At 42.6% G+C, this 24,612-nt stretch overlaps 1 protein-coding gene across 3 annotated transcripts in view; it reads right to left on the minus strand.

The window, feature by feature from the left end:
- ACER2 (alkaline ceramidase 2) overlaps positions 1–24,612 on the minus strand; it is a 48,841-nt gene that overhangs the window by 8,082 nt on the left and 16,147 nt on the right. Inside the window, exon 6 of one of the 3 annotated variants that reach the window (XM_049796536.1) lies at positions 19,924–24,272. The exons of the other annotated variants lie outside the window; for them this stretch is intronic. Within the exon in view, the coding sequence (XP_049652493.1) occupies positions 24,086–24,272 (187 nt within the window). The 3' untranslated portion in view covers positions 19,924–24,085. Of the gene's footprint in view, positions 1–19,923; positions 24,273–24,612 lie in introns of those variants that run through there. 3 annotated transcript variants of the gene reach the window in all.

Raw genomic sequence — 24,612 nt, forward strand, 5'->3', positions numbered from 1 at the left:
GAGGAGAAGGAGAAAAATATATTATATATCCTCTGCAATCCTGCCTGGGGGACTGATGGCAAGTTTACTTGCCACGTGTTTCCCATTCCACAAGCAAGTACTTCACTGCCTTATCTGTAGTGCCTGAAAAAACCCAAATCTCTGCTCGTTCACTATTGCTTTTTCTTTCATTTACAAGTAGTTGTATTTGGAGTGTTTATTGACAAGGAGAAAAGCAACGTGTGTTGTTAAAACTGAGTATTTGATGCCTCCTCCTGGAAAGACTTCAGAGATTCCCTTTAAAATAGGGAATTCCCTTCCTGTCAACATATCTCTCAGAGAAATAAATATTTGTGCCAGATACTTGCAAAGAATACAAAGAGATAGACTACAGTTTATAGCCTTAAAGAGATTTTTTAATCATCCCTTCATCTCTTATTTATGCATTAATGCAATTTTCTCATCACAGTTTGGATAACATGCATTTGTTGTGGGCAAGGGCTGTTTTGGGCAGGGTGATGAGGTACCAGTGATTAGTCTGTGAATCTACAGCATTGCCTCTGAGGCCTCAAACCTCAAAACCAAACCAAACCATTTCTTGCATGCTAAATAGGAGGGTCATAGGCAGAGAAGTTACCAGCATCCCCTAAGTTAAAGAGCACCAAAGTGGATGTTTAAGCAACAGATTGACTAGGATCTTTGAATGTACAAGAGGTGTCCCATAAAGCTTTGAGTTACCTGCAACCACTTTTCAACTGTCCACCGGCAATGATGAGTAAATACCAGCCCTCCACTACCACTTTCCCCAACTGCTGCCATAATTGTATGAAGCTGCATGTGCTGGTTCCTTTGTAATGGAGGATTCCCTGCAGCGGGGCTGGGTCAGAGCCAAAGAGGAGGTCTGGCTTGCTGTCTGAGGAAGAAGAGAAGGTGGGTGTAAGGGTATGTTTGTGTGTACTGTCTTGCTAGGGAAAATATGCCACTTAACTGGACCTTGAGTTTGATACTGTATTCCAGAGAGCAGGGCAGGAGGGGAAGACTATGAGGAAAACTGATAAGAAAATTATCAGTTCCAATTTATGCTTAAAAGGACACTTACAGATTGCTTTCCTTCCTGTCTCTCTGCAGCCCAGTTTAATTGTATTGTGGTCCTGGTATTGGCTGGGCTAGAGTTAATTTTCTTCTTAGTAGCTGGTACAGTGCTGTGTTTCAGATGTAGTATGAGAATAATGTTGACAATACACTGATGTTTTAGTTGTTGCTAAGTAGTGCTTTTTCCAAGTCAAGGATTTTTCGGTTTCCCATGCTCTGACGGTGAGGAGGTGCACAGGAAGCTGGGAGGGAGGACAGCCAGGACTGGTGACCCAAACTAGCCAAAGGGATATTCCATACCATAGGGTGTCATGCTCAGTATATAAACTGGGAGGAGTTGGCTGGGAGGGGCGGTTCGCTACGTGGGCATCAGTCAGTGGGTGGTGAGCAATTGCATTGTGCATCACTTGTCTTTTCTGGGGTTCTATTTCTCTCCTTTTTTTTTGTTATCTCCCTTTCATTACTATTATTATTATTATTACTATTAAATTATTAAATTATTACTATTAAATTATTAAATTGTTCTTATTTCAACCCACAAGTTTTACTTTTTTTCCCTGATTCTCTCTTGCCCATTCCACTGGGGGGGGGGGGGGGGAGGATGAGGCAGGGAGTGAATGAGTGGCTGCATGGTGCTTAGTTGCTGGCTGGGGTTAAACCACAACAATTGTAAAATGAAGGAATGGTTTTGTGCAGTGTTCAATTTGGTGACAGTGAAAAAACCACTGCCCCTGCCTTCCCTCTTGCCCCTGCTTATTTCCTGTTCTTGGTTGCTAACCAGGATGAAGGAAGAGGAAAGAACTCCCAGAATTTTCTAAGCTGGTGTGAAGATCTAGACCTTGTCATCATGTACTGCCTGCCTGCCTTGATACCATGCCATATTACTGTCAGAATTTGCCTCCCATGGCAATGACCAACTCTGGCTAACTTGGTATCTGCATTTTCTTGACTAAGGGCTTATAGCCTGATCCTTTGTAGCTATGCAATACTGCTAACCAAAGCTAGCTCTAAAGAGCTTGACTTATGAATCTCCCAACACGCAAGACTATTCAAGAAAAATTAGTTTGGGTATTGGAAACATTAGCTTCTTCCAGGCTAATATGCTGTATTGTTCAGCATTTGTGCCTTCTGTCAGAAGCATCGGTAAAGCCATTTTCTGTTATATTTTACAGCCTATTTTAAAAAAATTATTTCCTAAAATCCAGTTTACTCCTCACTCAGAACAATGATTTTCAACAAATCTCTTACTGGAAACTGACTGACAAGCAGAAATTCCTTAACGTTCATTATTGTTAATAAACAATTTCACACACACACACCCCCCGAAGAAGTTTCCTGTACAACCTCTCCCCACCACTACCTGTTCTTCTAAAAAACTGATTAAAACCTGCCAGGGTGTTAGCCTGAGAAGGGCAGGGGCAAGCCTGGTGGAGCCAAACCTGCCCTGGGCCCCTTCATACTGCTGTCCTCTCTGCTTCCCACACTGCCCAGCATCCAAAATAAATGGTGTCACAAAGGGTGCTCCAGCAAGTGGAGGCAGGCAATACTCAGAACATGAAGAGTTCAGGCCTTTTTTACCCCTGATAAGGCTTGGGCAGGGGAAGGACCCCGTGTAGAAGTAAATCCCCAGCCCTGGCTAAACAGGCATGAAACGGGCACGAAACAGTCTTGGCATTACTCAGGTTCTCTGCTTGAAGTTTTCCTTTGTTTATACCTGGGATTTTCACCCTTCTTCATCTTAATTAGTATCTCAGTAGGCCACTTGTGCTTTTGTAATCTATCACACCCCTGAGAGAAGCGTGGGTTTTGCTTACAGAAAAGAGCAGCGTAAGGGACTGATGCCAACACAATACTCCTTCAGGTACATTGCAGGCACCGCCGTCCTCCAGGTGAGACCAGTTTGCCCCAGCTAGCAGCACAACTGATGCTACTTTGCCTTGTCTTTGGTATCGCTTGGCAGCTGAAAGTACAGTGGCAAGGGTCAGCTCTGCAGGCACCACCAGTCATCACGGAAGGAGCAGAGAGCAACTGGCATAAGCAGGGCATCCTCAGTCATTTCACAGTGGGTTTGTGTCAAAGTCTGGACACCAACAGAAAGGTGACACTACATACATGCACCTGCTGCTTCACCTGCCCTGGCAAGCTCTACCACTCCCAGTTTCCAGAAGGGAAATAGAAACAATTTATTGGCATAATGGTGCTTCGGCACCTGCCCCAGCTTGTCTAGAGCAGCTAAAGTCACAGACCCCAACATGCAGGCCTTGTGAGCAGACACTTCTGGGAAAGGGCAAAAAAAAAGAGAAATCTGCCAGCCACCAGCTCTGCCACAAACTGCATCAGGAAGAGGTGGGCACAGCGATCTCCCAGAGAGGCACTAGTCTTGGGAAGTGCCAATGGAGGTAGGCGGACTGCAACACAAACAGGTCATGTCCTCAGTGCACAGAATGTGGCTTATCTGGATTAATAACTGGTGCCAGCATGGTTGCTGAAGCTCTCATTTTCTTGGAATTACATCGATACCGAAGTGTTTGGCAGCAGGTCTGTTTGCAGATATTTGCAGGCAATCATGCCTGCTAACAACAAGGAGATAATAATAAAACCCCTAAGACAGGAGAGAGCAACCTGCAGCCAAGGCAAGCACAGTAAGCAGGGTGGTACATCTTCTCATGTCCTTGTTCCAAATATGTACTTCTCTTAACTTGTGGCAGCTGTTCTCCTCCCCAGTCAAAACCCCTGCTGGCCTTCCTTGTGACAAAATCATCATCCACTGGGCTGGTTTCAGTTCTGAATGTTGCAGAATAAGGGCAGTGACAGAGAAAATAATGAGTAGAGTAAATAAATACTGACTATATCTGCCAATACAGGGTAGGTGCGTAAACAAAGCTCCTGGACCAGTCCCATGTAAGTCAGACAGCAGTTGGGCTTACATGGATCATTGCCTTTCTTCATCAACCATGTAGGGAGTGGTTTCTCATGCAGGGTGAATTTCCTCAGCCCCACCACATGCTTGTGAAGACCTGCGGATGGTGTTTTCCTTCTACACTGAGAATTCAACAGATTTTCTTCTCCTGTTCACTATGTATCCCAACTGCATGCCAAGTAATGGAGCATATCTCATCATTCCCTGAGGAAGGGACAGTGAAGGTCTCTATGCAACTGCAGGAGGGCTCTGGGTGAAAGCATGCATCTGCTCAGCATCGAGAGCTAGCTACACAAACTCACCATGCAGCCCACAACCTGCCAGCAGGCTGCATGGAGTGATTTGTCCAGACAGGTTACATCTGAAGGCATAGGTCATGCAGATTTTTTCTCTGTGGACCACCAATGAGTCAGCAGCAGAGTGAAGAAAGCTTCATTGTCTTTGAGAAGCTGGGAAGGGGATTATGTCAGCCTACACAGAGCTAGATACAGCTAAGGGAGGAGGCTCAATGAATCTCTGTCTTTCCCCCAGGTTGGAGTCTTGTTTTAATCTCAGTTAATATGCAGCTAATTTGAATGAACTAGCAATGAGAAAAGTTGAATTCATATAGGGCAGGTCAGTTTTCTAGCCAAAACTTCACTTCCTCCTGGACTTCTTGTTTACTGTGGGCAGAGTTAGTCTGAGAAGATAATACCTTTTTATGGCTCTGGAAAAGGCTGTCTAACCAGAACTAGGAGAAATCAAGTGAGTGTATTTGAACTGGAATTTCTGTGGAATTGGGAGACACCATCTGGGCATGTGAGTTTGTTGCTAGGAAGGTACGCTTTGCATGCTACTGTGGAGGCATTTGCCAAGGATCTCAACTATTTGGAATATTTTAAATAGTGAATATATATATGTATGTTTTATATATATATATATATGTATGTTTGTTTCCACCGGAATTGCAAAATAGGTATTAAAAATATTTCTGTGCTTTCTTGTATTTAGTGTCCTTCACTTGGAGTAAGCCTTGCCCTCATGTAACATTGTTCTTTTAATTTACTTCTTCCTCTACCCCTGTCTCCCATGATATAAATGAAATAGAACATGCTGTAGTTACAGGATGTCCAACAACTTGTTTCACATACACTGCTGGAATAGAGCTTATGCTGCCATTTTCAGGCATTCAGTATTTATGCATTGCTTCCCATGTATTACCTTCAGAATGCTGTAGGCCTAAATGTTTTTCTAGTGTAACTGTCTTGCTTGCCTACTATTTTTAACCTGTGCATAGTAGCGCAGTCAGTTCCTGAGGTTACAGCTCCTCATCTGCTTCTGTCCTCCAGCCTGTGAAATGGTTAATCACTTTTGTTCTACTGAAAGTTATCCTGCAGAGATGCTCATCTTTATGAGCTGTGAGCATTTGTTTTGGGCAAAACCCTTTTCTGGCATAAGGTGTCCAGTCCCTCTGGACTATGACAAGAACAGATACAGAAACCCATGGGAGAGGAAAACTTGATTCACTTGCATTGGTAGGCCCTGTTAACATCCTCCTGCCCTTACACCCTACTAATTGGTGTGCGGTAACTAACACAGCATGAAAATCTAGCAGAACAAACATGTGTTTTCCATGTGCATTATAGGCTGAGATAGTTTTCACACCTTAAAAATCAAATGCTGCTGGAAACCAGTGCCTATTTCATTTTTCTGTACAATATATGCTAAATAACAGAGCTCCCTCTGCTAAAATAGGTTTGAGGTAGATGATATCTCCTGACTATAGGATTCCTGCTACTGACTTCTCTTTGATACGACACACTCTAGCATGCATTTCAGCTTTCTATTCACAGCAGCAAGGGTGAGAACCCATGAGGAATGATGATCTCTCATCCCTGAGACACCTACCCAAAGCAATACATTGTGCATTTCCATAATCACCAGGTTTTTACATGACTGTGTCTGAAGGAAGGTATTTCTGTAGTGGATACAGTATTCAGACCTTCAGGCTGAAAAAGGGCTGTGAGTTCCCCTAATTGTGGGACATTATCTGGGTTAAGGGCAACACTGGGAATCATAGGATTCAAGGCACAGGGCGGGAAATGCCCCTTGAGTAGCTCTGGAGAATAATCTCTTCACTTTACCTTCAGTGCCTTTGTCTGGAGGACAATAGGGAAAAGTTCAGGCAGGAGACCTCAATGATGAGGTTCTTTAAAGCCCTCAGATCAAAGCCACAAACAGCACAGCTCTGCTGCTTGAGTGATGGTCATCCCATAGTTACAGATGGAAGAGGCAGGGAGAGGATACCAAAGGGAGAAAGATGCATGACAGGAAAGGAAAGAGAGATGGGGGCGGGGGGAGGGGGGGGGGGGCATTTCCATTTCTGCATGACACAGTCCCACGTCTTGATTCCATTAGGTCTATATTTCTTTATCCCATGTAACTGGCCTGCCTTAATCCTACTGGAGTCTGTATCCTCTTTAATTTTGTACTGCAGCCTGAGTTAACTATCAAGCTATCTTGTTTCACAGTCTAAACAGCCTCTACAGGCCTGATCTTGCACTCAGTAGTAGCAAAATCTCCATTGGCTTCACAGTGGGAGATCTAGTAGATGCAGGAAGAGTGAGTCTAAAGGAGGAACTTTGTGTCTTAGTTGCTGGACTACTGCTTTCAGAGATTGTATCAAGAGAACTGAAAGCAAGATAAATCCATTAGTGAAGACGTAAGATTAAAAACACACACAGGTGAGTACAATTTGGGCAGTACTTCTTCATGAACCAAAGGGCTGGTAAGATAGTACATTGAGTTCAAATTCACTATACTGTTGTAGGCAAAAAAAAATTATAAAATGGATCCTGTGGAACAGTAATTGCTGATTTTACACCACTACCTCAGTCTTGCAAGGTGTAATGAAATATCCTGAAAGTATGAAGACTACTGCAGACAAAATAATAGGGTATCAATCACATTACCCAAATATCTCAGTTGTCCCTGTTTCCTTTAAAAATCTGATATGATTTCCTTAGGAAACACAGCAGGATGCCTGACCCTATGCCTCTCGCAGTAAGGACTTTTTCTTGTATTTTACTCATTGGCTAGTTTCACTCAGATTTGACAGAAAGGCGAAGATCTCAAAGCAATCCAGTTCTCATGAACTTCATGGAAGCAGCCAGCTTGTGAGGAGGGAGTAGTTGCTATCAAGTGCCTCTGATTAAAAAGAGGTGAGTGACCTTCTACACTATTAGACATTGAGAAGTCATGGGAGGGAGAGCCAGAGACCTTATAAATACCCCAATGACATGAAGTATCTCAATTTGTGTGTAAGGCAGAGAACTGTAGTGAGTCCGACTTCAGCAGCTTATGGAGCACCACGCATCCTTTGCTTTCCCTGGCTGGCTGGCTTTTATAGTGACTAACGCCTCTTCTGTAGCAGCAGTCCTGCACGTAATGTGTGGGGTTAGGAAAACTGTAGACCATTGGAGGGTATGGGTCTGAAGACACTGGTTGCCTGCTACAAGGTCCTGCCCAGAGTCCCCAGGCTGGGGCTGAGGTAGATGCCACCCTGCTGGCAGTGCCAGCCGTATGCAGGCAGCACAGGGAGGAGGACTGCTAGTTGTCCCAGGTGATCGATCCCCAGCAGGGCTAATAGTTTGGCAGTGCTGAGTATAAAATCAGTCTCCTGAGAGGAAGAAGTGTAAGAATTTCTGAACAACAAGAAAAACCCAACCTGTATGTCATGCTCCATTGCAATGGGGCAACATTCAGGCCATTCCTCTATGTGTATTACACCACATACATCTCTGAGGTGTACACTGTCTGAATATGGGGGGGGGGAGGTGGGTGTTAAACACCATCAAAGGCTAACAGTTGTCAGAGACGTTTATTTGCTTAACACAACAAGTTTCTTCATCTGAGTGGACTAAGCAACCTCTTATATTTTAGGAAGTACTTCCACATTCTTTATTAAAAAAGCTATAGAGGGTATATTAAGAAGGAAATCTGATGTCTGATTTCTTCTGTTGAAGATATCTGAAAGGAAACATGCAGAAAGAAAGGTGACCTTTGTATCTGAATTGCAGGCCTAATACTAATGGATGATGAAATTTTTGTAAAATCTTCTTTCTTTGAAGGTTGTCTATTGGATTAACTCCTAGCCTGATTAAAGTACAGCTGAGCATGTTTTGAGGGAGAAAAAAGATGAATTCTCTCTCTCTAGTGATTAACTTCAACAGAAATGTGTGGTAATCTGCCAGTACCCTTGGTTTTCTTACAGGTTTCCAGCAGCAAAAAGAATTAGACTCAAAAGACATTTATCACAGCCTGAGGTCCCATCCCAGCACTGACTTAAAGTAGGAGAATCCTTGCAACAGGTCTTTCCCTAGCATCCACTGAGCAATGGCCTGATGAATTTGCATCATAAATCCTCACTCACTTGTTGGAGCGGCGGAGGAATGCACATAAGTCGACCCAATATGAGTGATAGAAGTGATTCAACTTTATTTGCACGGATAGCTCATATTTATACAGTTTGCGATAATTATGCCTACTAGTCCTAATACGATTGGTACATTGCTAATGTTTATTCATTACTAAAACACACCCACTTGTGGTTGGCAGCTACGCGTGTTCAGTAACTTTCTCATGAGAACTTCTTCAAAAGTTACTTGTGAAGTTATGCCAAGGTCACACCGTCCCTGTCTTTCTCCTGATAACAGCGAGACCAGCTGTTGTTTTTCTCCCAATATCAGTAAAGCCAGCTATTTTCAGCCAAGGCCTAGTCTTGTTGCTCAAACTGACATTCTTTCACACAGAACTCTGCTCGCACAACTTTTCCACAGGCCCATGTCCTTTTTCAGCAAGCCACTTCCCAACACTCACTGAGTTTTTATTTTCTTTTAAAGCCCAGCACATCTTGCAGCAAGGAATGAGTAACGTAGCTCACAGAGAAACTATCCTGCATGCCATCAACAAGACTGATTTTGACAACAGTGGCAACATACCAAATGTAGCCTAAATAAACAGACTTTCTGTTTACTAACTTGCCCCTGCAGGGCCTAACAGAATTTTCAGATTCTTCCCCACAATTCTGCTAATTGTTAATTTGATGTCATGGATACATCCTGACAATAGAGGAAAGGTGAGAACAACAGTAACACTTAAAACCAGACATCCTCAACAATTTAAGGTAAAAACTACCACCATCTAAAAGAACAAAATAGTCTCAATGTTGTTCAGGAAATCATTGCTAGACCCAGATAACCACACAAACTATATCTTAGTAGACTACCACTTTTTTTCTAGAAGCAAGCCCACTGAAATCTTTCTAAGTATCCCATTCAGCCAGTTAGAGATAATCATACTTCTAGGTCAATTTATGTTTTTCAGGAAATACTGTCAAATATTACTGTTCTGGATCACAAAATACAGCTGAGTCACTTGCAGGCTGTACCAATGTCACCACCCAGACTTGACAGACCAGGGACTCATTTTTTAATTTGAAATTCCCTCGGACTAAATTAAGGTGAAATGACACCAAACTATCAGTTAAAGATGTTATTCATGGCAGAAGCAAACTGAACTGGGGAAGCGTGCTAGTAGGTGGCAGGGTTTCTCACAACAGGAATTGGCATAAAACTACTTCTGTAAACCGTGTAACCCAGGGTAACCATATACATCGATTCAGGGAATAAGGAGATCCCTCCCGTTGAGTCACGAGGTTCAGAGCAGACCCCCTTGCTTTCTAGACTCCTCCTCAGAGAAGGGCCCGGGGTGGCTGGATCCACTCTTAATCTCAGACTTGGTCAGTGGTTTTATGTCTTAAAGGGATGAGGTGTAGGGATTGTGGAAAAGGAAAAGGAAAGAGAGAAGAAGGCACAGAGGGAAAAGAGAAGAAAGATTTCACCGGCTCTGGGTCCAGCGTTGGTTCAGTCAGCAGAGGGGTCCAGTCAGCCGACGGGTCCAGTTCCAGTGGGTTTGCGCAACTGGGGCTTCAGTTTGTGTCCTTTTATCATCCTTGCCCCTCCTTCGGAACAGCACCCAAACTCGTCAGGCTAATGAGCAGTTTGTGAGCCTTTGGGCTTGGGGGTCTTCTGCGGAGTAACATCTTCCCTGCAGATGTGGCCATTGTTTGATCTTTGTATCAGAACAGCACCTCAGAACAGGGAGCTGTGAACCCTCCAGCATGCCCCCCCCCTCCTGTTGCTGATGTCCCAGCTGATGGGCTTTTCACCCTGATTCCTTGCTATGCAGCGTTTGTCTTTAAGCAGAACTTGCCCCACCACAATTTTTGAGACATTAACTCTTTCAGTCTCTCACAACTAACCAGATCATGAGAGAAAAAACATTGTTGTGAACTATTGCTTCGTTCAAAAAGCCTGTCTGATGGAGGCATAAAGAAAAAGAGATTCTTTTTGCAGACCTATTTGGTGCTGATGAGGTTCATGTGAAGACAACAGAGACTCAAATGGCAGAATATTTGGATGATTTGGACAGAACTGAAATGTCTATCAGACTGCACCATTCCCCGTTCTTCTTACTCTCTGAAGAACAGTAGCATCCAGATGACAGTCATATGTTTGATGTTAAATCTAGTGCAGGTAAACTCACAGATGGTGCTAAAGAAGAGGCAAAAGTGCCATAACGAACTCCTCACTGCTTGGATTTAATCCTCCACTTATCATCTGCCATTTAGTCAGTGTATTGGTTTTGTTTGGCAAGGTTTTGGTAGCGGGGGGGGGGTTACAGGGGTGGCTTCTGTAAGAAACTGCTGGAAGCTTCCCCTGTGTTCGAGAGAGAGCGAGCCCATATTAGCCGGCTCTGAGACGGACCCGCCGCCGGCCAAGGCCGAGCCAATCAGTGATAGTGGTAACGCCTCTGTGATAACATTTTTAAGAAGGAAAAAAAGTTGGGACGGAGAGAAACTGCCGCCGGAGTGAGGAGTGAGAACATGTAAGAGAAACAAGCCTGCGGACACCAAGGTCAGTGAAGAAGGAGGGGGAGGAGATGCTCCAGGCGCCGGAGCGAAGATTCCCCTGCAGCCCGTGGTGAAGACCCTGGTGAGGCAGGCTGTCCCCCTGCAGTCCAGGGAGGTCCACGGTGGAGCAGATATCCACCTGTAGCCCGTGGAGGACCCCACGCCGGAGCAGGTGGGTTCCCAAAGGAGGCTGTGACCCCGTGGGAACCCCGCGCTGGAGCAGGCTCCTGGCAGGACCTGCGGATCTGTGGAGAGAGGAGCCCACGGAGCAGGTTTTCTGGCAGGACTTGTGACCCCGTGGGGGACCCACGCTGGAGCAGTGTGCTCCTGAAGGACTGCACACCGTGGAATGGACCCATGCTGGAGCAGTTCGTGAAGAACTGCAGCCCGTGGGAATGGCCCACGTTGGAGGAGTTCGTGGAGGACTGTCTCCCGTGGGTGGGACCCCACGCTGGAGCAGGGGAAGAGTGTGATCAGCCCTCGTCCTGAGGAGGTGAAGCGGCAGAAAATAACGTGTGATGACCATAAACCCCATCCCTGTCCCCCTGTGCCGCTTGGGGGGCTTGGTGGTGAAATCCGGGAGGGTAGTTGTGCCCGGGAAGAAGGGAGGGGTGGTGGGAAGGTGTTCTGAGATTTCATTTTACTTCTCATTACCTTGCTCTGGTTGATTTGTAATAAATTGAGTATGTTTTGCAAATTGAGTCTGTTTTGCCTGTGACGGTAATAGTGAATGATCTCTCCTGTCCTTATCTCGACCCGCGAGCCTTTTGTTATATTTTCTCTCCCCTATCCAGCTGAGGATGGGGGAGTGATAGAACGGCTTTGGTGGGCACCTGGTGTTCAGCCAGGGTCAACCCATCACAGTCAGGAACCCAAACCATTACGGCTTCCACAGCCTGTCTCTATCACATACAAAGTCAAGTTTGCAGGTTTGTCTGTTCTCTTCAGTGAAATTTCACGGGATGGGAGACACCTCTGCAAGATCACAACCTCAGAGAGCAACTCTTCTTCTGCAACCATGGAGGGGAACACTTCACACCAAGAGTTCTGGAAGGGGAGATGAAGTGGCTAGCCTATTCATAAAGTGCTCAGATCCAACAGCAGCTAACAGCTATCAGTCCCATCTTTTCCCTCACCATGCAGCTAATCCAATATGAACAGCACCCCCTGCTTCCCCTGAGGCCTGTAAGGTGAGATATTGAAAGAAACACTTTCGAATGTCTGCATCCTATATACCATAGCAGGGTCCATATCACTGGCTTTCCTAGCTGAGTGATGAGAGGCACCAAGTACTCCTGTATTTAACAAGAGTGTAAAATCCTCCAGTTCTAAAATAAACCCCAAACCTCTGCTATGAGAAACAAGGAAGTATCTATGTTAGATGATACAAATATCAATTTCATCTTCTCTATCAACTAGCATGCATTTTGGTACTCAGATACTGTGTTACGTACAGAAAGCAATGTCTCACCTATTTTTCTGAATGCTTTGATCTTATAAGACCTTTCTGCTATTAAAGCAAGGTCCAGGATTGTACAACCTTTTAAGATGCACAGAGTCACAAATAATGCCATATATGCCCGCATTCACCTCAGACAGTTTTCTGTTGTGTGAGTCATCCTTTTCCTAGAACTAACATTTGGGGTCAGAGAAGGGAGGAGCAATAGGAACAGAGCAAACCATGAGATCACTGCAGAATATTTCAAAGTTTTTTTCCATTAGGATGTCCGTTCTTTCCTGACAGTGTGGTTGTTGCTAGTTACAGTTTAAGGGTCAATCATATATTCCATTATGGCTGTTCTGTATAAAAAAGTCACAAAGAGATGGTTCCTCACAGAAAGAGCCTGACATGAGCTCTCATGGAGCACCTAAGCTGGCATTCAGCTGCAAACTTCCATCAATGATTTCAAAGCTGTTGTTTCCCAACGTTGCAAGTACTTTAAAGGTTGTTTAGGTCCAATAAATAGCATCACTAATGTGGCACAGGGGGGCTTTTCTATGATATAATACTTCTATCTGCCACAAAAGCCAATCAGGGCTGGCAGGCAAAAAGATTTTTGTGATTTTTTTCCCAGTCTGTCTTCCACTCTATCTTACATTTGTCATTGTCCTGTCTGTGCTACAGCTTTGATTGCTGCAGTGACCAGCAAGATACATAATTAATTATATTACAAATGCCATATGTAAGCTTGCCAAAAGGAAGTAGTAGTATTAACAGATAATACGCTTCTCTAGTGGTAAATAAGCAATAAATAAGCTGTGGTTGTGGTTAATTAAAATTGTAAGAATGATTTGCTTATCTAAATGCTCAGCTTTATTAGAAAAAGAGCCTTACAGTAAAACCTAATCCTTGCATCTAATTACTGACCAGGATAAAGCATACATTTTTAAGTTATCTTAATTATTCTTCATTACTGTAGATAATTATCAGCTATAAAATAGCACTTTACAGTCTGAAGACAGACAGATCTCAAGTGTATTCCTCATTTTCCCCCAGTATAAAAAAATGAATCAAAAGATTTAACACTCGTAAAAAGGAACAAAAGCTCACACTTTACAGTTAAACTCTGATGCTCATAGCTACAAGGTATATTTGAAGGCAGGTTTTCATCACAGTTCAGTGGAGGACCGGCCCTTTGTATAAATGACAGCAATGCGCAGCATTAAGATAACATAGTGCTTTAGCAGAAGCTGATCCCTCTTGCAAGATCTAACACCTTTCACTTCAGGCATAAGAAGAGCACTCCTTGTGGGTACTTCTTTATATTATGACTTACAGTAAAATTTCTTATGCTTTGTATACTCAGATCCAATGTATGTTAAATTTCTATGCTGCTGAACACTGGCTACAAATTGCCACCAGTATTAGCAGGTTAGAAGATAACATGTAGCTCTACTGTCTGTATTAGTTTTCAGTGCTGCAATCACTGGCAGTGGTTGCACAGACAGAGAATTAAAGACTGCTGAATAACTGCTAGCATAGGTACTCGCTTGAAAGCCATGACACAGCAGTTTTATTTGCTGCAGAGAGCAAGAGATAGAGGAAAAGAGGGGAAATTCAAAGAAATGTGGAATTGGACAACCATACATCAGGGTAGCAAGCAAAATAAATGACCAGCATGTGAAGATTTGAGGAAAAAGCACAGAGCAACGAGGCCAAAGGACAAGGGTGTTGGACCACATGGTCTCTGACTGCAGACACCACAAGTGCTCTCACCAACATCAGTTATGATACTGTGGAGCTTTTTTCTTTCCTATACATTTTTCTTCTTGCAGCACTTCTCCCTTTCTGCGGACAAGCCAAAACTGGTATTGGCAACATATCACAGCTCTTCTCTGGTGTGCTAGGCTTCTTCCATGCCCAGGCTAACTACTCCTTTCCCTCAGTGGAAATACGTGGTGCTGTCCATCACAGTTCCAGAAGTGACACAAAATGAACAGAGAGCATGAAGTAAGAAGCAAGCATTTGTTTGACAGCAGACGTAGCCTCCCCTTTCCTGGTTGCTTCACATTGTGCTCTACGAGGCATCGCTCTGTGTCATTAACCCTCTTCCTCTCCCTTATGCCTGTGGAGAAGACATGTGCCACTGACCTAGTCTGCTCCTCATGACTGCAGCTGAGCAAAGACTTCCTGTGGTGGAAACCTGGCACAAGGACCTTTATAGATCTTTAAACGTTTTCTAAATGCACCTTATTTTGACAAGGGCACAACCCTACAGCATGAAAAGAAACATGCACTGTCTGGGAATTGACATCATGCTGCAGTTCAGAGACCAGGAGACCCAAGCCACAGAGGACTTCATTCTCCTGAATGAATGCAGGACAGGTCACTCGAACTTCTTGATGATCTCCTTCAGTTCTGTGTATGGATTGTGGCATCTGGTTCCACAAAAATAACATGGACTGTTGACTTTTGGCTCAAAGGTACAGCTGTTATCTCAAAGCAAGGAATGGAGACACTGCATGTGTGTGTGAGCTAACATCAGAATGAAGTCTCACTTTTGTAGTTGAAAATAGTGTAGCATTTTGACACAAACTTTTTCACTGTCTTGTGGAAAGACTCACAATAACTTACCTAGAGCCTGCCTGTCTTGCCTTCATACCCGGTCTTCAGATTTCTAATGCACAGGAGAGTATCACTGAATTTGATGGGGATTTCCCTAATCACTTGTGAGCAGTGAGCCAGAACCTTATCTGAGGGTAGCATTATCAGCAAGACACTGCAGGTATGGCATATGGTTACAGTGGCATTTTGGGGGGATTCACACAAACACATACGTAAGTATGCCAGAGCAGTTCCATGGTGGTATGCTTTTAAAGGCATTGGAGCCCTCTGCCTGATAACATGCCACCAGAAGCAGGATTTACATTGACTTTCAAAGGTGGGGCAGTACTTTAACACAGCCACAAAAATCAATTCAGGACATTTGGAGATAAGAGAGCTTAGGACATAATGTACTAGCATCACAAGTTACAATGCTAAAGATTTCTGAAAAAATTCCTAAGTATTATATCCAGAGCATATGCTGAGGGGCAAAGAGCAGGTCAGGGCAGGTTATGACCCTCCTCATAGGTTTAATATTTCATTCTTCCAGTGGCCCTAATAACTGCCAAGAATTTACAGAAACCAAGACAAAACATCCCATTTTATAAAACTGTCAAGGGCAGGTTCTGGAAACAGATTGCTTCAATCTAAGTTTTGAACTAATCTACTCTTTACATCACTACTTCTTGATCCATTCCAAATACCATAGTGGGACTTCAAAGATAGTTGCCATTATGCCCTCCCTTTTTCTGGACCAGTGTTTATTCAGATTACAGAAGTGGATTAGTAAAAGTCATGTTGTGATTGCATCTATGTTTTTACAGGAAGAGGTAATAGGCATCACTATCTATTTTGTGTGTCCCTTCTGCCATGTGTTTTGTTTTGCTTTGGTTTTTTTTGTTGGGTTTTTGGGGGGCTTTTTTTTTGATGGCTTAGTTCAGAAGGTAAGGCTGAGTTTAAACCTTCCCACCCTTTGCCTGACTCATCCCTTTCACTACAGTTTGCAAAAGTGGCAAATTAGCTGGCACGTTACTCAGGGTGCTTCTGCTCTGTTAAAGCTCTGGCCCCACCAGACATGAATGCAGGACCAGCAGGGAGGCCTTCCCCCCACTGCATCTTTCTTCCTTGTACCATAAAAGTGTGCTGATGATAGTAAAACACTTCCAGCCTGTTTGTCCACCAGTCCCTTCTGCTTGTGTAACAGGAACCAAGGGAGAATGTGGGTATTGGAGCACTGGAATTTCTGAAGAACAGGCTAGACAAAAATCTTCCCGGGATATTTTTGAAGGGCTGAGCCTGCTTTTGAGCTGCTAGTGGTTTAGATGACTTTCCGAGAACCTTTCTAGCCCTATTTTACTATGACTTCTCGAGAGCAGACTGTATACATTGCTTTTGCTGTCATAATCAACTTCTCTCCTTTTAGCAAAGGAGATTAGCAATTAACAGTGGTAGTCCAGGTACTGTGGTCAGCAAGATAGACCACATCAAACCTCTGCAGATACTGTGTGCAGCTGTGATGGTACATTACTGAAACAGAGTTATCTGTTTGTCTGCGACACTGCAATCATTGTTCCGTGCACTATCAGCTGAGAAGCAGACAACATCCCTGTAGACAGAAGTATAAGGAGTGTGTGCATCACTCCAAAATGTTCATGTGGAGATCACATTGCAGTGCTGGTTGGGTTTCTACAATAAAGTAGGTCTTCCTCCCTTCTCTGCAGTTCTTTTACAATTCCCACTTTTCCTTTGTGGTTTTTTCCCTCCACAGTTTCTCCCTAAGCAGCTGTCTGCTTACGACTTTTTCCCGCTTGCCTACCAGTAAGGCTATATCATTCACAGCCTGCTTCCTACTTCTCTCATGGGCAACTTAGCAGTTTCCTCTTGTCAGTGGAACATTTTCCATGAACTGATAGTCACCTCCTCTACAGCCCTTTTTTTCCCCACAGATGCCTAGTAAGGCACGCAACCCAGCTTGTAAGTAATTTCTCCAAGTAGCCATTAATGTCAATAATGGGCATCACTTCTGTGCAAACACAATATGCAGTCCTGTGCAGATTTTGCCCTCATGTTCGTAGTTTAAATATGCACCTTTTTTTTTTTTCTCTCTCAGAAGACAGTTTCTTCCAGGCCATGACTCACTTGTCACTGTCAACTAGCATCTGCAATGGCTTGTAGCTTCCTTTTTGTGGAGAAAGCACACCCAACACAATGTGGATACAAATGATACATTTCAACCATAGTGAGATCTATCCTACAGCCAATAATGTAAATACTGAGTGTATCTAGTGTTTTAGAATAACCTTTATCTTTTTACATTAAACCTCTACTTTTTTAATCTGTTTGGTTTTGCTTTCATTTTGTACTTATACAGTTACTGATTATGTGTCTTTTAACACTTCTATTTTCCATGCCCTGACTGTATTGCACTGTTCTTTCTTGACCAAAATATGGTTTACATTTTATCCAGTCCCATGAAAGTAAAAAAAAATAATATTCCAGACTCTTCAGATTCCTTGCACTCTCCATGTTCACTGCTGATACCAAGGTTATACAGAACATGAGCATCAAAACAACTTGCTTAGAATTTTTTTCTTGTTTTTGAGTTGCAGTTATTTTCCTTCTTCTTTAGTATTTATTAAACTGATTGCTTTGTAATTGTATGAATGTTTCATATAGTCTACAAGAGATATTAAAAATAAATTTTACAGGACTAACTGCCTTAACAGAATCCATGCAACAAAATAAAGGTGTTATACTTACTTTGGCATTGAGGTAGGAACCCTGACATAAACAAAGATATTTAGGATAATAGGAATAGAGACAGAACCACAGTACTTCTCAATGTTTTATAAGAAACTATGGAGAACAAGTAGATTAACTCCTTTGGTAACTTTTCAAAGATAATTGGGACCACTTCTGTAGACCATTCCAGACTCTGGCAGAAGTAGGTGTAAAAACCAACAAACTCAAAGAACGGTGTGCGGACTTTCTTCTCACTGGTTCTCTTTTTTTTTTTTTTTCTGGTCGAGCATATGAAGCAGAAATGTGAATGGTTAATAGTGATGAAGAGAAATTGCAAATTCAGAGCTTCTTTTTGAATTCCAGAAACAACGCAGGGAAGTAACGTAGATGCTTTGAAAAGGAGTCTGCATTTTTGACACTTTAAAAGCTGACACTAAGTGCTTCAGAAGATAAAGTCTGTAACTCTGGGAAGTCACAAACTGAACCAATTAATGTATGACATGACACATGCAATCTGGTTTCTAAATTGGCAATTACATTGTGGTCAATGACAGGCTATGCCATTTGGCATAATTTCTCTTACTCCTGAGTCTCCTGGGGCAAATTCTCACAAATTAAATTGTGATTCAGGGGCCTGGGAACCTTTGAGACCCCTGAAATGATTAGAATAATAAACAAAGGACTGTCAGGTCTCCTCAGTAGGGGAAAGCCCCTCAGTATGAGCAAGTCTTGACAGTTAATAAAAATGGTGACCATGGACCAACTTCTTGCCAAAGCTAAGGTTCAGACAGCATCCAGATTTCCATTGTGATATTTGTGGACTCTTAAGTTAGGAAAGTCCAGGAACACAAAGATCTAGCCACGATCCTGCTTATGGGAAATAAGCTGGGACACTGACAATTTAGAAAGCCCAGCTCTTCACAGAGCACAGAAGCTCTCTGGTATTTCCCTGCCAGGGCAATCAGGCCAAGTTCTCATTTCCAGCTCTGTCCACAATCCATTTTGTGTCCAGCCCATGTCCGTAAGTATAAAAATGACAGGAAAAAAATTTAGTGTCTATGTCACCAGACTGCCACCAGCTACTCCATGTCCCTGTCCCAAGACAGGATCAGCTACGACAATGGCCTATATAAATGCCTATAGCTTCTCCAACTGCTCCTTAAAAATCTATCTCCATGAAGAGATAATGTCCAATCTATTCCTGTGCCTCCTGCGCCTCACTTCCCTTAATGCCCTGTCTGAACCTTCACACACTTACTTCTACACACTTACATCCTCTTAATGCCTGCCTCACACTGCTTTTTATGGCTGACTAAGCCTATTTCTCCACACAGGTCATTTTTTTTCCAGATGCTGGTAATCCTCATTGCTATCCTGCTCTGAAGGAAAGGATTTCTTCCTGTCTTACAGATTTGTTTTGTGGGTTTTTTTTGTACAATGTTGTCTTTTTCATTTTAATGTGGTGATACCTTATTGTAGTATATTTGGCTCCTGATCCACACTAACCTTTCAGTTTCTTGTACAAAGAACTGCTCCTTTCCTAGTTATTCTGCATTCAGTGTTGTCAATGATGCCTATAAATGTGTAACACCTTGCTGTTACTCCATCTACAATTCAGCAAGCTACCTTTGGATTTTAGACCTTGTTTTTCAAGGTATGTGTGAACCTTCCCACACTTCAGTTTATCAATACCTTCCAGGTGGCTACCAGAGAGCAATTAAACAGAAGGTGACCCAGGAGAGACTCCCTGTTGAACTCCACTCAACACCTTCCTATGGTTTTTTAATGGGCTGTCTACAACAACTCAGAAGCAGCTATCCAAAAAATTTCACACTAATCCACAGAATTTTTATTAAACCCAGGTTTTCTAGCACTTTTATAATAATGTCCTGCCAGACACTGCTATAAATCTTATCACTGTCAAAATCTAACAACATACTGTTTATGCCATAGCCACAGGAACAGCAAATACTCTACTGCAGAAAACTAAATTAGGTAGACACAGCGTGCTCTTGACAAACTCCTACTCACCTTTTCATTATATGCTGTGAGTTTAGTTTTTTATGGTTCCCAAGTTTGAGGCCACAGAAGTCACCTCCATCAAACTTCAGACTTTCTCAGCCTGCACTGTGTTTAACTAACAGCCAGGTGTACAGCGATACGAGATTTCCAACTGCCCCTCCTGGGGAAGTTTCTGCTTCATAAGCTTGGCAAAAAAGGCAGGTTTGTGTGTGTTACAGTGAAGTAATTCCTCCGTCTCTGGAACAGAAGGATGTGAACCTTCTTCCATGTCTAACTGGCTACTGACGCTGCAGCTGGTATGAGCTGCAATCATAAGAACCCATCCAGAACTTCAGCACTGCTTTGGTTTCTTTCCTAGGTAAGTTCTCTGTTATTTTAACATGGTTCTTGATACAGCTTGTATCAGAGTCTTGGTTTCTCTACCTGACCATCTGTCTTGCACAGCTTGTAGGAAATTATCTCCAAGGCCCTTGCCTCTGTCAGATTTGGACAAAACAAGCCAGGAGCTCCGAATTCGTCATGATGATGGTCCCCTTGTTTCCATGGGAAACCCTGTCAATAATCTCCAGATAGAGCACGCCAAGTGACACGACGACATATGAGCCAATCCACCAGCTGTTTTTGTCATCTTGCCAACTACAGACATTAACTCTGAGTCGGTAACATTCTTGAACTACAGCTATGCTTCCACATAAGTTATTTCAAGCCCAGTAACACTGGCTTATGGGTACCAGCAAATGTCTCAACAAAGGTCTTTTATACGGAGCAAGAGGAGCTGTGGTAAAAGGAAACTAGGAGGGGAGGGGCAGGTGCAAGACTACTATACAGCCATTATCCCCCTCTCTAAGTTGGGAGCATGGTCTTAGGTAATGAATAATGAAGATTCACACTTTGTTCTCCTAGATATACTCACTCTGATCCATTTTTCTGGATTTGTGGAAATAGAGGCCACTCATTTTTAGCCATTTCTTGCTACTTGTCCCTGTTGATTCATGAGCTTGCAGTTTTCCAAGTATTTACTCCTCTTGCAAAAAATCAGTCTGCTCAGCAAAGTAATCTCTATCTCATTAATTAATGGTCTTCTACCTAATGCAGCCTCCTTCCTCCTCTAAGAATCAGAACTGCTGTTACCTGGGTGAGGGAGAAGTTATCCATACTATACTTCAAGGCATTATACTGGCAGCTGCATTCTTCTCCACAAACATGATGTATGAAAAGGCAAACGATATTTATTCTGAATGCAATTTAATGTTGTGAAGTACTACAGGCCTTCCACAAACATTCAGTATACAGACTTCAATGGAGATGGAAAAAAAAACCCAACACCACTCTTACATACTATTTATTGAGTTTTTAGTGACTGTGTATTGGGCAAGTGTTTGCCGTCACCGAGAGCTAAATCTCCTTTCTTAAATAACCTAAAGTTTAACACTCAAGGAATGATGGATACCACACACCAATGAATCTACATTATGCTCAACACACTATTGCATCCCACTAATTAAGCTAAAATACTAATTGAACTCAAGGACTAGGAACCCACTTGCTTCCTGCCAGCACAAGAAGAAAGCATTCTGGGGCTTTAAAGGGTGCATATATATCACTTTATACTCCAACATAATACAGCTACTTGTGTGCATGTCTGTTCATCTGCATGATCAGGGCAGTGCACAAACTGCTCTGTATGCCACTTCACATACTTCTTTGGGTACTAATGTTAATTGTGAACTGGAGACTTAGTCCAAAGTGCAAGTTGTAAAGCTGTGAACGGGGTAAAAACTTCATGTTTTTTCTTTTTTGAAATAAATGTAGCTTTTGACAGAACATGTAAGTCAATATTAATTTAATGTAAAGTGCAGTAGCTATATCTAAAAGTGGTGGGCTGCTGTTGCAGTGGAATACCCCAACCAGCTCTACAGCAGAGCTTTGAATATCAGATAGTGAGTGACTTTTGTTCCCAGACTCTCCTATGAAGAGTACAAAGGTTAGAGGTTAGTTAACAAAAATACAGGAGATGATTCTTGGCCTGTACTTGCATTCAATCACCTCTGCAATAGCTGAATGCACTACTGCCATTTTTTAAATTATAAAATTACTTCTTTGTGAGCAGTCAGACTCTGCAGAGCAGAAGACAACAGTTGACAGCAGGCTGATTAGAGCCCTTTGATTCAGAGGTTGTTTTCAAGCAAAATATTAAGTAGGAAGGCTCCAGTCATTTTGAATAGTACATTATGTCTGCAGTTACTAATTTCCCAAGCAATACTGAAAATAACTTATTTACCATAACATAATAATTTAGAAAACAATATTGAAAAATCTTACTCAAAGTAGGGCCATGTCAGGCATCAGCAACCTTAGCTGAGTTCCAGACAGCAAGCCTATCTGTACAAGGATCTAATCATATGACTTTTAATACCTGAGAAGTGTTTAAAACTGAGCATTTCATAATTAGGGAGAGAGGAAGGAAAACACAGCTGTGTTTCAAAGAGTGACAAAGATTACTGTATGAATTTTTACAAACAAGTTTCTTATAAGAATTATATGACAATGTGTCCAAAAAACACACTTCTCTCAGACAGATCTACTAGCAAGTGGTACTAATCTCCATAGTTCCACCAGACAGATTTTGCTGCTTTTATGATCTGTCAATTGCTTTGAAGTTCTCAAAAAGACAGTCATATCTCCCACTAATAACTTTGCTTTAAGTGTAACAGCATACACCTTAGCTCGTTTTCTAGGCATAAATTTGAATACAGAAGTTATCTGAAAGGTTTTACAATGCTTGAAAGTTAATTCACCCCAAAGTTCTTGTTAAAAGCCATGTTCCTAAAGATGATACTGTACAGACTACATTTTCACATTGACAGAAAACAAGTACAACATGAGACTTCTTAGCAAAGCACAGAGAAAATGGTATTTCTTAGTCTAATATTCAAAAAGGAAATACCACTTATTAACAAGTGTACATCCACAGCCTTAATCCACTTACAGTTCTGATATTAGGTGGAATGTAAGCAGATCCTATTTTCTCCAACACTGCAGCTATTAGCAGCTACAATTGCTAGTATTTGAAAAACATGCCTGCACTTTGCATCATTTTTTAAACAGACCTAGCATAAATTGCTTGCAAGGACCATAGCCATTCCTGAACCTCAACCCCAAAGTATAACCTTAAAACTAAATTGATCTAGACACCCCTTTTCTTTACAAAACAGGGTGAAAATAAACAGAAAACTTGAATCTACTGGTCTTTTGTATGAATGCAAGGTCACATTTCATTGCTCACTGAAATCTAAGTCTTCAGCTTGGTTTTTAAGCTGTTACCTACTTTTTTCCTAAGTATAACTCGAAGAGCACTGGACTATTGTTCATGTTACTTTGCAATGCGTTTGTGAGAAGTTAACTCTCCAATTAGACATACAGCTAGGCACCTGTGAGCTTTTGTAGTTTAATCACACTGTCAATCCACGCTGACCTGAGCTCTCACTGACGTTAGTGTTCACACTTCTGTGTGAGCTTCAATGCCAAATTCAAGACCAAACATGTCTGTAGAGGTAGAGAGGGATTTCCGTGACATTTCTGTAAGAGGGAAATATGCAGCATACAGATGTCCACAGGTCAGTGGAAATACAGAAAAATTCAAACCCCTTGAACTCCTATTTAGTTTTAGGGACTGAATGTTCTGTCAGCTATTCCCGCATTTACACTGCCTAACTACACTGATCCAGTTATCCAGCTGCAAATACTTTGCACTGGTCTCCTCTCCTATTGTACTTGGGGAAGCAATCACATGCTCTGTGATCCGATGTGATGCACAGCCAGGCTCCCTGTGTTACACGCTGGGCTGAGAGGAGCACGTGCTTCAAGCACACTCTCGTAGCCATGTGCAATCACATCAAAATCAGAGCTGAGAAGGACACAAGATGGCATGTAGGCACCTTGGACTGGCTTCTTTCGCAAAGAAGGCCTTAAGCCAGAAGTCAGAAAAGAAGTGAATCAAGCACCAGGGGTGACCTACAGCAGAAACATCATTCCTTGACCCTGGTATTTGGAAAGAGCTTTTAGCAAGATAAATGCTACATTGAAAACAGTGCAAAACAGAGCCAACCAAAGAAGCTAGTGGTTACTTTAGCATTCAAGGGCCTCCACCTTCCTGCTTCCTCTCTCCTCTCCAGAGAGAGGAAGGAACACACTCACCTCCTCTTTCTATGACACCTGAAGTGCTGCATATCTTAGGAAGAGGATAAAATACAACCCTATTCATTTATCATTATTTAAATACTGTCTGTGCTGGAATGTAAGATGAAACTCCATCCCCATTCCATGGCCAACTTCATGTGATCTTCACAGGTGATTTCTTGTGTGCGCAGAGGAGGGTGACGTAGGGAACCCCAATGAATGCCCATCTTTCACTGGGCCAGAACTTTATGACAGGGCCCTGCTCAGGGATCTCAGAGGCAGCATCGAAGTAAGCAAAGCAGACACAGCCCAGGTACGCCGCAAGGCAAATCAAAATGTGCCTGATAAGACAAACACACACACACACACACACCCCAAAAAAAGAGAAAAAAAATCAGTAACATGACTTCAGTAAAGCAATCAAATATATCACTGTGTATTAAAATCAGTCTGTCCTTCACCTTCTTCGCCCAAGTCCCCCATAGGGTTGCTGTCTGCCCTCTGCATGCAGGCAAACAATACAGAGAATAAGGAGAACTACAAAACTGTAGCTTATCCTTGGTCTAAACTGGATGCAGCTTTTTGGCCTCTCTGAAATGCCGAGATATAGCACCTTGAATAAGAGAGCACAATTTTCTGGGTCTTATAAGAAAAAAGGCATCAAAGCCCTTCACTGCTCCC

This window comes from Accipiter gentilis, chromosome Z (assembly GCF_929443795.1).
Source record: "Accipiter gentilis chromosome Z, bAccGen1.1, whole genome shotgun sequence".
NCBI classification, from domain to species: Eukaryota; Metazoa; Chordata; class Aves; order Accipitriformes; family Accipitridae; genus Astur; species Astur gentilis.